The sequence below is a fragment of the Mycetomoellerius zeteki genome, unplaced genomic scaffold (assembly GCF_001594055.1).
Source record: "Mycetomoellerius zeteki isolate Tzet28-1 unplaced genomic scaffold, Tzet1.0 scaffold827, whole genome shotgun sequence".
NCBI classification, from domain to species: Eukaryota; Metazoa; Arthropoda; class Insecta; order Hymenoptera; family Formicidae; genus Mycetomoellerius; species Mycetomoellerius zeteki.
The window spans coordinates 35182-49927 of NW_017257859.1; the positions used below are offsets into that span (position 1 = coordinate 35182).

Here is a 14746-nt window from a genome sequence, read left to right on the forward strand (position 1 = left end):
AAAAATTTCGCTGAAATTATTTCACATTTTGGAATACTTTTCGACAAAATTTCAGCATTTCAGAAAAATTTCAGTTTAATTTCAGCGATTTTTAGCTGAAAAATTTATTTTTAGAAAAATTTCAGCAAAAATTTCAGTTCAATTTCAAAGATTTTTTCAGTATGTTAGCTGAAAAATTCACTTTTAGTGAATTTCAGCAAATTTTCAGCAATTTCGTTGAAATGTTCCAAAACGTGGAATAATTTCAGCGAAATTTTTTCACCAGGGAATACATTAACATTGCGCACAAGTTGATATTTTTTTTATCATAGAAGTTGGAGATTTGTATATTGTTCAAAAAAGGATCAATGAAGGTGAGATGGAGAATGTCTTTCTGGTAATAACTTCGGAGTAAGTTACCGTTTCACTGCAAATAATTATAACACAATTGGAATTGCATTAGATTCAAACGTTTTTAATTATTTACAAGAAAAAGTAAAGATGGCAGATTGTCGAAAATAGTTTTACAATTTAATATATATATTTTTAAATATATTATTATTAAGATGAAGTTTTTGTGATAATATTTGCAGAGATATTAAAGAAAGAGATGCAATTACTGGAAAAATCAAATTTTGTTGGTCAACAAATTCCTTATTGTCTTGCGTCTTAGGCAGAAGCGATCCACCCACAGTTGACATTATTTTTGACACTGCTAGGAAAGATAAGGAGAGCAGGCGATATTTTACACAACCAGATGATGCAAAGGTACTGAGAAACATTTAAATACGATTTTGGAGTTTACAACAATACTTTTTTTAGAAAATTGTAACAACAATTAGCGATCAAATCGAGATGCGGCCGATACTGCTCAAGATTTTCAAGTGCATGAAATGTTCGACACAATTCTCACAGGATCCGGAATTATATGTGACATTCGCTATTAAATCGATGACAGGTTTGTTTCACGTTTTATGATGAGATTCTGTATTTTTGGAGAGGATTGTGAAAATGATGGTTCTTTCAGGTACAAAAATCAAGTGCCCTACCTGCGACAGCAGCTTGGTCATTGAAGTAGAGACACTATCTAATGTAGATAACCAAGTTGCAAAGAGTCAGCTAACAGACAATCCAACAAGGCTCAACCTGGCACATTCCGAGTCATTCTCCAGTATTGGTATGTCCCTCGACGTGATACCGTCATGTTCTGTCTGTATATAGAATTCTTTAGATAAAGCAAATTTGTTTAAAAAAGTGCACAATCTGTACGAGATTTTTGACACAGTATTGCGATTCTTTTCGCAATGTTGTATCAAAATATTATTTTACAATCTTGAATTTCAATGTATTAATTGTCAAGAATTTCAATTTTTATGACACAAGCATTAAAAAATCAGAGCGAAAAGATTTTAATTATTATAGGAAGAATAATAGTGAAGAATGTTACAATTTTTTATTCATCTGAAAAGTAAAGCTGCAAAAATACACAACTGAATGTCACGATCGTTTTTACTTTGAATTACGAATCACTATGTATAGTTTGTGCAAAACAATCACATTAAAATTGGCCTGATATTACTTAACTTTATCTTAAAAAGAAAATAAATCCTTAACCGACTGATCGAGTAAATAATAATGAATGCAGTCTAATAGTTGATGTGTATGTTAATATGTATATATTACATATGTACTGATCAACGCGTTTGACATTTTACTACGTTTTTATGGGAACTGTAACATACTAATACCGGTGCAGGTGGAATGGAGGGTGGAGCTAAATCCGTCACCACTTCTCTGGTGTACTCCGACTCTCACACCCAAGCTCAAGTCTGCTGTAAGCTTCAGCCAAAATAATTTATGTTACAGCATTTCCCTATTTCTTCCTTTTGCTTTTTTCTCTCCTTTTTCTTCTCCTCTTGATCCTTTTGTTTTTCTTCTTTTCTCTTTTTCATCTTTCTCTTTATATTTCCCATCAATCAATTTAGCCGTCGTGCGTGTGTGCGTACGTTCGTATATGCGATATTCAATCATTTTAGTTTTTGTCTTTTTATCTAAATGGAATTTCGACATTAAAAAAGAAAAATCTCTGCGGTTGATAGATTTAAATCTTTTTTTATACATTAAAAAGTATGGTCATTTATATCTTATTCTGTAATAATAATTTCTTTAACGCTTCTCTCTTCGGTGCTATAAAAGCGCCTATTTCCACTTTTCATTTTTGTAAGCGTGATGTGATGTATTTATAAGAGAAATGCACACATTTAATTTATACATGAGATTTCTTAATTTTGGTTCACATTCTCTTCTCTTTCTCAATTTTCAGAAAATATAACAACAAAATGTGTTGCTTATCTCTCTTTTTTTGAATTGATATTCATCATCGTCATCAGGTTCAGCGACGAGTTTAGATGAGTCAAGGGAGTCAACACCGTCTGCAAATATCCTGATGAAGAAATACGAGAGTGACATAGAGATACTCAGTAATCCAAGCCAGAGCAGCATAGAAGTTTTAGATGAAACTCTAAAGTTAGTTTGCTTACAGTTATTATTACAGTTTTTATAGTGATACTTGTAGTTTATGGTACTTAACATCTTGTATGCAGATTAGCTGCATACAAGTACGACAAGTGCATCAAGAAACGAGTTAGATAGAATTGCTTTATTAATACAATTTTATATCAAAAGAGAAACAGAAACATACATGATCTCATCATCTTTTTGTCATATTGTTTATGTTGATATTTCAATGATATTCACTGATGCAGGGCAAACATCACACCAAGTCGCAAACGCTCAACGGAGGAAAAACGTACCGTAATCGCTCCTTCTTTAATAACAATACCAGATGCAACGCCGATCATGACAGGCCTGACAGAAAGTAGTTCTTCGGGTTTGTATTCTTCGTCTTTTGTGTGCCTTTCTTTGCGAACAATTATTAAATCAATTAAGTTTAACAGTGTAATTACTAGGGCAAAATTATGCTGTAAAAAATCTCTTTTTAAGCACCTAAAATGTACTCTGTGAAATTGAAAAAATGCTTTACAGAAAGGAATATATCCTAAAATTATGCTGTAAAAATCCCTTTTTAAGCGCCTAAAATATGCTCTGTGAAATTGAAAAAATGCTCTAAAGAAAGGAATATATGCATTTAAAAATTACTTTTTATCGCAAAATTTTCAAAATATTAATTAAGTTTTTTACTTATAATAACGTAATCATAAACTTAAATTAGAAAACGATGTGAAATATACAATAAAAATAGATAAAATATGTAAATATTGTGCATGTGTGGGCGAAATATGCAAAAATATGCTGTGTGTGAAATATGCAAAAATATGCTGTAACATATATGGCTCAAAATAATTCATAATTTCTTATGAAATAAATTTGTATTTAGTTTATTTCTTTATTAGTCAAATAAAAAAAAGATGCCCTATACATATTTTGGTTGCCTTAGTAATTATTAATGACGATATTAATTTCATCATGGCTCATGTATTTAGACAATAAGAATTTTATTTTTAGACCGTACAATGTGAGAAACACAATTAATAGAAATTCAACAGCCTATACCGGTCGAAGCTAGATCTTAGACGTATTTAGTTTCTCTTTTTTCTATAGAAATTAAAATAATTATTTATAATATATGTATAATAAATAAGGAATTTTATAATGTATTACAAATGCTTATAATCAAGTTGTTCTAGCAAATTATATGTATAAACTGTATCTATAAAATTAACCTTACGCCATTATTTTATTCCATTAAAATAAAAATTAATGCTATTTTCAATATGCAGTTATGTAATCTTTTACAACTTTTACAAATAGTGTCAATTTTTATTTTAATGAAATAAAGTAATGATGTAAAGTTAATTTTATTTACAGGCTCGTTAACAGACAGCATCTGCACGGCATATGAAAATAAAATGGTCAAATCGAACATTGATACGAAATCCCATAGTAGCGATGGCGAAAAGGAAATAGCATTTGCTCCTATGACAAACTTAACATCGATGCTGGGAGGTAAAATAACCAAATTCTATTGAACAAATGATATATTATTCGACACTATTGAAAGCGCTTCGTCGCGTCAATAAAATGAGCAAATATTTTGCTTCTGTTTGCATTAGTTTTATTTTGAATGATATGAACATGATTTCAATCTTGTTTATCAATTATGTTAATCATTATCATTAGTTATATTCATTAGATATTACGTTGTGATATTAATAATTAATAATTAATGTTTTTATATTTGTATTTCTCTGTGTATTATTTTTAGGCTTGCTACAGAGCATCAAAATTGGCAGCAAAACCTTGAAAGGTGAAGAGGCATCAAACTTTTTTGGCAGTAACGTGCAATATTCCTATACTGATTTTAGCAGTGTAGATCATAGAATTAAACTGCATATCATTCTGAATGTATTTGAGCATGAGAACGAAGAACTCGTATTTCTTCTCAAGGTATCCAGCTTGAAATATAATTCATTATATCTCATTTAATTAATTATATATGGCAAATCTGAATTAGATTGAATTATAGAATGGATACATTTTTTTTTTTCATTTTCTTTTATCTGTATAGGCCGACATTTTGATGCATTCTATGCAAGAAACATTTTCTGGATGCTTAGTATTGTCAACGTCTAAGGTTTATGTTCTTAGGATCGACGGTTCAGAAGGGTAAGTTCGTACTTTGGTATAAATTTTAATGTCCAAAATCATAAAAATTTTTAAGAAAAATAAGGTGCTACTTTTTAGTGTGTTCTTTAATGAAAATATCAATAAAGATTTATTTATTTTAATTTTTCGAACTTTAATACACTATGTGTCTTTAGTTAATTTGAAACTAACAGAAGAATCTGGTTTTATGCGGTTTTCTATTCTACTGTTAAACATGCGAGAAAACTTTTTAGTCTTAAAAAAAAATTAAACAAAAGAAGAAGAAAGGAATTTGTAACAGGGAAGATCCACAGCGTTGGCTTCACAAGGAAATCAGTTGGACGACGGACAGATTGAGATCTTTCGTACCGCTGCCATTTAAACAAGGTATTTTAATTGAGTTACAACAGTCTGGGAAAGCTGGCGAAGAGCATCTCGCTATTACCCTGCTTTGTATTCTGCAAGATTTCCAAAGAACATCAAATTTTTTATTTTATATCACAGGTAAAATGTGTTTTAACAAGTAGGTAAGACTTGATTTTAATTGACTGTAAGACTTCAAGTATATTTATATAAATATATTTGACGATGTAATTTACTTTCCTTCTATTTCCTTCTATTTACGATGTGCCTCTGATGATAGATTTGCAGTTGCCTGCAAGCTGCGAAATGGAATTCTCTATTCCAGAGCGTTACAGTATTTTGATGCACAACATATTAACGAATACTGTCAATTATCAGACAGGGGACATCATACGATTATTAGCAATATTTTCCTCCGCAATCTTAAAATATCAAAATATCGCTATCAAGCTGAAACTATCCGGATTGATTCTGACGGGTGCAGCGCTGGTGATATTAAAGGACAATGTTCAATGGCTTATACCAGACAACGATCAAGTGCCTTTGGTCACTAGAGAGCAAGCTATGAGCAATTTGATTGGAATAGTCAGTAATTTTCGATAATATCTATTAGTTATAGCTTATAAAGCTTAGAAAGAGATAATGCTTTTAAATAGTTGCGCTTTATGTAATCTTAGAAGTACAATATGTGCAAAATGTTTTACAATTGAGTCGTTTGCATTATCTCTTTCTATATTATCCGTTGCATATTTAATGTACATTTACTGATATAAATATAATGTAATCATTTTAGGAACATTGTGACACTTGGTTAACTTTAAATTTTTTGGATGAAATTGCGGGTCTCGAGGAAAGCTGGACATTGGAATTTGTCTCTTCTGGTGCTGCCGAGGCCGTAATAAGTTCTATTCAACCTCCGTGGGAAAAGTTATTCTCGATACCTCTGCAAATAACACGCATAACACAAGATAATGCAGAGAAAGCTTAAACAGTAGACAAATCAAATTTCTAGTGAGTTTTTTTACGTTATAATCATGGTGGAATTAATAATGGTGAAGCATTGCGTATAATGACAACAGTAATACTGGAAATAACCACTCAAATGTTCTCCAATATGCAATTTTCTGCGTATAGTAGCGCTGGTTATTACTGAACAGCCAATCAAATATTACCTAAATTCACTCTCCTACTACGCATCCACGGAAGTGCTTCGCCTTATTAATTCTACCATGATTATAGTTCAATAAACTTTTGTCTTATATCTAGAAAATCCAGTAGATTAAAAGTAACCACTACAAAGGAAAAAAACATGCGATGCCCTATCTATTGCAAGAGAGTGGCTGCGTTCAGCAGAGAAAACTAATCAGTTTGCGCTTAGTGATTCTTTAAAATGATTGATTCTTGCCTTTAGTTCTTCACTGGATCTAAGTGTAGGAACCAATTATATTAAAGAATCACTAAGCGCTAACTGATTAGTTTTCTCTGTTGAATGCAGCCATTGATTTGCTGAAACGAAATAGAGAGAAATCCAGATATATGTATAATTAAAGAAAGTATATATACATATATATATATTAAACTTAAAGAAAAAAAATTTATTGAAACATGTTTTATTCAAAATATTTAACATTTTAACAGATGTTCTTTTTTTTACATTTTTACACAATTCAGATGTTTTATATAATATGTTTAACATACGTAATTTACGTGATATGTGGTTTGTAATAGATTTAAATTGATGAGTTGATCAATTTTGCACAGTCTAAAAACGCGAAGATATCTTGATACAAAGGAGATATGAAGAAATAATTGTTTCTCGATGAGAGAACCTGAACGAATTTAACATTCAAGAAAGATTTAATAAAAGAACAAGAAAGTAATGACAAAATTATAAGTAAAATATCAAAAGTATGGTTCTCAATGGTGCTACACACAAGAACTATTGTAAATATAACTTAATTGTAAATACTTTCGTTAGAATTGCCTTGTATTAACTTTTGAGCCAAAGTTTCTCTGAAACGATATTGTATGCATGCAGTCTTTTTTGTATAAATTTCTCACAATTTGTGTTGTATATTTGGCAATTTAATTATTAATTATTTCTGATTATAAATGTCTTGACTGTGATATGTATATTTAGAATTTTCTAATAAATGCAAGATACTCAGGTATTAGTAAATATTTATATCGCGAGGATATTGTAATTTATATTTTGTAAAACAAAGCATATAAATAAATATAATTATAATCTTAAAGTATACTTTTTCGATTCTTATCTCTTTATTATCATCATCTTATTATCATTTTCTATTAGCATCAAACACGAATGTAAGGTCTGTTTTTTAATCCTGCACTAGACTCCATTAAAACTTTCTTTCTCGTTTTCGCTAAATATCAAACATATATCTATTTCACTTTAAGTTCCAAAAGTGTACACTAGTTGAGCTACAGAAAACAGACCTTGTAATAAAATGACCTACTTTAATGCATTTTATACATTATTGTAATGGAAGAAACATCTTGCTACACTTTTGTATTACGAGTCATGTCTGTAGCTTGAAAGATTACGACATATGCTATTGATAATGATATGCACTACTGCAAATTACTTAATAAGTACCCGCGTTCTCCATATCTTAGATAGTATCGATATTTCAGTTATCCATTCGTTTGCCATTCCTTCGTAACCATCTATCAAAGAGTTTCGAGTATATATTTTATAGAAGGTATGATTTATAATACATATACCTTAGTTTATAGTAATACGGAGGGTAGTATTGATATAATTGACCTAAGCATTGTAACAAAAAAAGGAAAAAAATGATCAGTGTGCGTAAAATAACAAAGACAAACGGCAAGAATTATAGGAAAGTTATTATTTTATAATGTAACATTTATATATGTATGTTCCTGATGGAAAAATTTTACTGAAATTTCATGTAAATTTCACTGAAAGTGATATTTTTTTTTAGCAAAATTGCTAAAATTTGCTGCGGATGATTTTTTCAAGCAAATTAATGAAAAATCGCTGAAATTTAATTAAAATTTCTCTAAGTTTTTCTGAAATGATGAAAATTAGTTAAAAACTTATTACAATTTTTTCAAAAAGTTTTCGAAACAGTTTGTTGAATTTCTCTAATACTTTGCCGCGAATGCGATACACCATACTGCAACTGTTACCATATGGATGCGGTGGAGTTGTATTTTTCTAGTTCTATTTTAATAATTAAAATATAGAATAGAATAAAAGGAGGAGCATTATGAGATTTTTCATCTATTGATATTCATTCCGACGATCTTATACTTAAGACCATCTTAAGTACGGTCTCAAGATATCACGAACCAATCAGAGGCCGATATTCATAGTCGGTTCTTATTTCAAGTTCTTAAGTAGAGATCCTTTAATCAGAGACTGGCCATAAGGATTTCGTCAAATTTCTCCAAGCGAGAAAGGAGTATAGACTATCTCACTCTTCAGTGTGTGTACATCATGTATACACACCGCTATTGGTGGAAGAGTGAGATAGCCTATACTCCTTTCTCGCTTGGAGAAATTTGACGAAATCCTTATGGCCAGTTTCTGATTAAAGGGTCTTTAGTCTTAAGTAATGTCTTAAGTCGCTAAAATGCGGCCCTCTGATTGGTTCATAACATCTTAAGACTGTACTTAAGACCGTCTTAAATATAAGATCCGACTATGAATACCGGCTAGAGAGCCGTATTAGCTTCTTAAGACATTACTTAAGACGGTCTTGAAAGACTATGAAAATACCGGCCCATATTTTAATAATTCTTTAAAGAAATCGATGAATCTTCAAAATTGAATTCTGAGATGAAAATAAATGAGATATATTTTTTTAGTACAATTTTGTTTAGAAAAATTGTAAAAATCAATTCAAGATCCAGTCTTGTGTTTGTTGTATAAAAATATGCAATTTTGTTTTCAAATGTATTTAAATTTCGCTAAAATTTTGTTGAAAAGTGTTCCGAGAAATACTGGAACAATTTTAGCAAAATTTCAGTGAATTTTTCAGCAAAGATTTTTTCCATGAGGAATAAATTGTAATATTCTTATATACGCATTCACACATGTAATAATTATCAATCTTTGTACAAAAAGAATTTAGAAATGCGTATCCTACAAATTGTAACAGCATGGCTCATTCTCATCGTAATACCGCACTGTGGCATCCATGCTTTTGGATACAGTAAGAGAGGTATGACAAGTTTTACAAATTTCGATTTATTTTTCGCGATTTAATATATAAAATAAATCTGTAAAAGAATCGTAGACAATTTTCCTTTCTTTTTTTTCTTCTTTATTTAAATAACAGACGAAATTAATTCGGAAATAAGATAAGCACTTGAAAACAATTATAATCCATATAAATCAAGATTACTTAAAAACAGTGAAACCCGTGTAAAGACTAACGATAAATCTAGAGATCGACAAATAATTACAAATTAATGAGATTCTATAATTATTATTCATATTCAAATGATGATTGTGTAAATAGCAGCCTACTTAACGCATATATAACCTTTTTTAAGATTTCGTGATTTGAGTAAAATTTTTTTCTTCGTAATATATATGATCCTTTAAAATGCATCTGATGAAAAATTTTATGAATTAATCATCAAGAAGATCAATCATCAAGATTTCCTGAAGATATATAATTATGTATACATTCATATTTATACATGTGTTCCAGCTACAGAATTGAATACGTATAATGATAATAACAAACATGAAGAATCACTCTTGTATTTTAAGGTAACATAGATAAGAAAATAAAAATTACTTGTTATTTACCGGCATTTCGTAAATAATATATTTAACAAAACTAAGTGCCAGTGAATTGCTTTGCAAACGATCACAATAACAGTATAGGTTTAGTGAGACTACCATTATTTTGTTACATATTATTATATTGTTAAAACAACAAGCCTAATTTCAGCTAGTGTGACGAATTAAGAGTATTATATGAACACAGAGACACTATTGCAGTATAAAAATAAAACGTTAGAGGAAGAACTCAAAATGAATGTATATATAATTATGTACATTAGGCCTTAAAGGATTATTAGTGAGTAAAAGAAAAATGTTATTCTAATGTTTTTTTTTTAGATCAACACTTGTGGCCGAAGAAGTGCAAATCATGCGCAGGAAAACGACAATCACCAGTGGCTATATGTACATCAAAGGCGATCGTTAAACCATTTCCGGCTCTCGAACTGATTGGTTATCATGATTTTCTTCCAATGCCGCAATTATTAAAAAATAATGAAAAAACTGGTAAATATTTTTGAGTCGCACATAATTCTACATTAAACTTTTTAAAAGAGAATGTATAACACATCTCTTTTTTGTTAGTTATACTTAGTATAGACAAAAATGCGACACAAGTATATAGAACATTGCCATATATATTCGGAGGCATGCTGCAAAATCAAACATTTGAAATGGAAGAAGTGCACTTTCATTGGGGCTTAAAAAATAATAGAGGTGCCGAACATGTACTAAACGGTATAAGGTAACAGTCGTATTTATTTGTTCGAATTGAAATAAATAATAAAGAATAAATCATAGCAATAAGAGATCAATATCCGTAGATATTCAATGGAAACGCATATTATACATTACAATATGGCATATGGCAATTTTTTGAATGCGTTACAACACGAGGATGGTATAGCTGTAATAGCTTCTTTCTTCCAGGTAATCACGCGTACGCACGCACGCAATACGCAAACACGCACAAAAATCGTTCTTTAAATCAACTATAAATACGAAGCGCTAATTACGGTCAAAGTTAGATGTTAGACTAACACACACACACACACGCACACGCACACACGCGTATTTTAGATAAATTTAATTTATCTCAGAAATGACCGCACCGATTACTTTTGGTCTTTCAACATTTAATCAATCTGAAATATAATAATCCCCCCAAATTTAATTAAATCTTTGATTTGATGCTACTAACTTAAAACCTGTAAAGAACGTACTTATTGTGAAAAATATTATCTCGACTAAAACTTTAAACTTTAAATCGTCGTTTACATATGCTACCCCTTCAATCCCACTAACAATATATGTATATACATAAGTATCTTTTTACACAATTAATATACCCAAGTACTTTTATAAATTACAAATAAAAATTAAATAAAAGTCTATCAAAAACTTATTTAATTCCAAAGATTTACAAAATCGAGGAAAGCTCTATGTCTAAGTATAATTACATGCTTTAATTTCAGTTGCAAGACGAAGACAACGAGCGTCTTCAACCTTTTATAAGCAAGTTATCTGATGTGCAATGGGCACATACAGAGTTGTCGGTCACTATGTATCTCACTCTAGCATCTCTAATACCGTCAAACACCGATGTCTTTTATACATACAAAGGATCTCTCACAACTCCGCCTTGTAGTGAAGTAGTCACCTGGAACATTTTCGCCAATCCAATTCCAATATCCTTTCGTCAGGTATATTACTTACACTTTAATCATGTTTTATTACAAGTACACACAAGTACATATATTTAGCATTCCTCTCTTTCTTAAAACAATTTTTTAACAATGATACAATTTTTTTATTATTTCAAATAATCGAAATAATTCACTTTCAATAAGGAGATATCATATAGCCGCGTACTGTCTCTATATATAATACTTATATTTATGTGACTTATATATACATATATGTAAACTCATATATTATATTACATTTATATGTAATTTATTTATCTATTTTATCATAGATAAACATGTTCCGGAGACTCTCAAACGGCGAGGGAATTTTGGGTGATAATTTTAGACTATTACAAGATATCGGTCAACGTAAAATATATACTAGAAGATTAGACTCAACAGTCTCAACAAAAGATATCAAACATGGTTTTACAAATTTAAGTTGGTTCTGGGTGTAATACAATAATTGAAAATCGATAATTTCTGTTTTTATCTTTCAGCTTGTAAAACTGAAATATTTCTTGTTGCGAAATTCGTTTATTCATTTTTTTATAGATCACTCGATTATTCGAGTTCAATCACAAGATAGAGAGCTCCCTTTAAATACATAATACAAAGTATTTTTGATAAATGTTCAGCGCCCCCACTTTTGATTTTTCTGTAATTTTGTAAATTTGTGTATTTTTAAGTGTAGAATATATTCCGAGAAGGAAAATTGTCGGACAAGTCTCGTTCTTTTTTTATTTAATTTCAAAATTTTCCAATGTCGGTAAGTTGGAAAATGATAACTTAATGATATTTTTTACAACTGCGCATACTCATTAATGTTATCATTTACGACTGCGCATGTTCATTAATGTTGTCATTTATTAATTAAATATCAATTAATATCAATTTAATATCAGTTCAGTTATAAATTAAGTATTTTAAAGAAATGTTATATTTAAATTTCAATCCACATAAAAAGAATTTAAAAGATATAAATTTTGAATCATAAACTTTCTGTTATAATTTAAGTTATATAAGAAAAATCGTATTTTTAATTAATTAAAGCAGAGAATGTGTAGATACATTTTGGATCATGAACTATCTCTGCTATTCTCTGCTATAATATAAATCATATAAGAAAATTGGGACTTTTAATTAATTAAAGCAGAAAATATTAAACTTTGTCTTTTAATAAAAATTAAACTTTGTCTTTTATTTGTTAACAATAAAAATTTGTCTAACTTCATATTTAATAGGTTAAAAAGATATTTAATTAATAAATGACAACATTAATGAGCATACGCAGTTGTAAAATATTATTAAATTATCATTTTCCAACTTACCGACATCAAAAAACTTTAAAATTAAATAAAAAAAAAAATGAAATTTGTCCAACAATTTTCCTTCTCGGAATATATTCTATACATGAAAATAAAAAAACAAATTTACAAAATTACAGGAAAATCGAAGGTGGGGGCGCTATACTGAACATTTACCGTATTTTTAACTACTCTCTTTCTCACTATTATGAATTATAGAATTCATAATAAGTTTATAGATTAATCATTTACATAACAACTTATTAAATCACATATGAAGTTTTTTGCATGTTGATACTCCTAATCGGGTGATCACGAGCCATGCTAACAGAGAAATAGCATTCTTATGCTGGCATGGCCAACTCAAAAAATTCTGGATTGGCCATAGCACATCCTCTGAGAGAATAATAACTGGCTCGTTTTTATACACATACCATAACCACAATATTAATGTACCCTGAAAAAGCAATATAGAGCTTGAAAGAGTAAAAAGAATAAGGATTCAGACTCCTAATTCTTTGCTGTAATCATATTGAATTATGACAGAAGGAAAAAATTATATCAATTTTCCATCTTATAAAATATATATGCAAAATATTTTAATTCTTTCTTGTGTCACTACTTGATCAATAAAATAGTGAAATATATCATGAACTGTTCTTTTAGTTCATGTGATAACATGCAAAAATAGATTTATCTTAATGTATGACATATGAAAAAAATTCATAATCATAATTTGGTAATTTAATATGATTATAGTGAAAAACTGAAAGACTTGTTTAAGCAAACAATATACGTACGTTCAGTGCACGAAAACTATAAATTAGCAACATCTGCAGTTTTATTTTTTTATTTAATCGTTGATTCACTATAAAAAAAGGGAAGATTGTACAAATTCAGGTATATATAAAATTTGTGACTAACAGGCAATGATAAAAAAACAATCTTATATCAATCTTATATGCATCTTATTGCTGTAAAAAAAATCAATTCCTCAATCCAACATTGATAAGATGGACGTTCTTTAGAGTGATAATCTGTCACAAGTTTTTATTCGATAAAATATGGAGGAAAAACTCACTGTTTTCTTTCAGAATACTTTCCACATGATTGCATCGACGTTGGAGCTTGGCACATTTGGCAAACTCATCCACCATGGAGAGTCCTGCCATATTTTCTTTCAAATTATTCAATTCCTTTCGCAGCTCAATGTCATATCTCTTTTGCGCAAGTACATGTGATAAAACCTATATTTAATAACAACAAAATATTAAGCTATTGAGCACATAGTTTGATACAATTTAAATATCTTTAAATATTATTTATCAGAATACAAATACAAACAAATTTTCATCAATTTTAACATAAATATTCGAAAGATTTACAAATAAAATAAAAAGTGATTCATCAGATTTACAATCGTCTTTGATGACAAATTCCAATAAAAGTTAAATAAAAATTAAATATTAAAATGCAAGTGTAAATTTTTCCAGAATACTCACAAATTTAATTAGAAACGGCGCAATATTATCCAAAATACAAATCCAAGTGGAAATCACGAGTAAATCCATGTGTGTGATGTGAAAAATATAACCTATATTTGCAATATTTATCTTCTTAACTTCTCTGCCTCATTTTTTTGGTGTTCCATATATGTATACTTACATATATCTTCAAAAAAAATCAAATCACATCTTTCAACGTGTAGATTCGCAAATGCAACGCATCGTAGGCTAGAGACCACCAGAGTATGCTAGTGATGCCGATTCTTAAATCGATGCATCGAGAATCGATTCTTTTTGCTCTTGAAAAATCGATTTTAATTCGATTTTTTATTTCTCGATTCTTTCGGAATCGATCCAATTTTTCAGAGAATCGTATCGACGATTCTCAATTTTTACAAATTGTTAATTTCGAAACGAAGGGCGCACGAAGCTATTGTACTCTGCCAATCA

The 14746-nt window shown here is 29.5% G+C and overlaps 3 protein-coding genes across 9 annotated transcripts in view; 2 read left to right on the forward strand and 1 right to left on the reverse strand.

Annotated features, from left to right (window-relative positions):
* The window catches only part of LOC108730026 (serine/threonine-protein kinase 11-interacting protein), an 11245-nt gene extending 4122 nt beyond the window's left edge, over window positions 1-7123 (forward strand). For 4 of the 6 annotated variants that reach the window (XM_018459476.1, XM_018459475.1, XM_018459480.1 and 1 more), the window contains 13 exons: window positions 312-390; window positions 573-747; window positions 802-937; window positions 1007-1156; window positions 1736-1813; window positions 2370-2505; window positions 2745-2869; window positions 3868-4005; window positions 4265-4446; window positions 4568-4665; window positions 4946-5148; window positions 5288-5592; window positions 5801-6308. In XM_018459476.1, the coding sequence (XP_018314978.1) occupies window positions 312-390; window positions 573-747; window positions 802-937; window positions 1007-1156; window positions 1736-1813; window positions 2370-2505; window positions 2745-2869; window positions 3868-4005; window positions 4265-4446; window positions 4568-4665; window positions 4946-5148; window positions 5288-5592; window positions 5801-5995 (2000 nt within the window). In that variant the 3' untranslated portion in view covers window positions 5996-6308. Of the gene's footprint in view, window positions 1-311; window positions 391-572; window positions 748-801; window positions 938-1006; window positions 1157-1735; window positions 1814-2369; window positions 2506-2744; window positions 2870-3867; window positions 4006-4264; window positions 4447-4567; window positions 4666-4945; window positions 5149-5287; window positions 5593-5800; window positions 6309-6768 lie in introns of those variants that run through there. The other 2 variants (XM_018459478.1, XM_018459479.1) reach the window with 2 other exon arrangements.
* A 338-nt stretch (window positions 7124-7461) lies between these two features.
* On the forward strand, window positions 7462-11976 carry LOC108730028 (carbonic anhydrase 2). 2 transcript variants are annotated; one of them, XM_018459483.1, is made up of 8 exons: window positions 7462-7733; window positions 9128-9224; window positions 10136-10303; window positions 10382-10541; window positions 10621-10726; window positions 11272-11311; window positions 11375-11499; window positions 11775-11976. In XM_018459483.1, exons 2-8 carry the CDS (start codon window positions 9137-9139, stop codon window positions 11940-11942), a joined length of 855 nt encoding a protein of 284 aa, XP_018314985.1. In that variant the 5' UTR covers window positions 7462-7733; window positions 9128-9136; the 3' UTR covers window positions 11943-11976. The 2 variants fall into 2 exon arrangements, with proteins under 2 accessions (XP_018314985.1, XP_018314984.1); XM_018459482.1 differs by having other exon boundaries at window positions 11272-11499.
* Window positions 11977-12861: 885 nt separating this feature from the next.
* On the reverse strand, window positions 12862-14522 carry LOC108730025 (tail-anchored protein insertion receptor WRB). The gene is made up of 4 exons (XM_018459474.1): window positions 14294-14522; window positions 13873-14038; window positions 13592-13659; window positions 12862-13248 (listed from the first exon to the last, which is right to left on the reverse strand). Exons 1-4 carry the CDS (start codon window positions 14360-14362, stop codon window positions 13060-13062), a joined length of 492 nt encoding a protein of 163 aa, XP_018314976.1. The 5' UTR covers window positions 14363-14522; the 3' UTR covers window positions 12862-13059.
* Window positions 14523-14746: the final 224 nt, after the last annotated feature.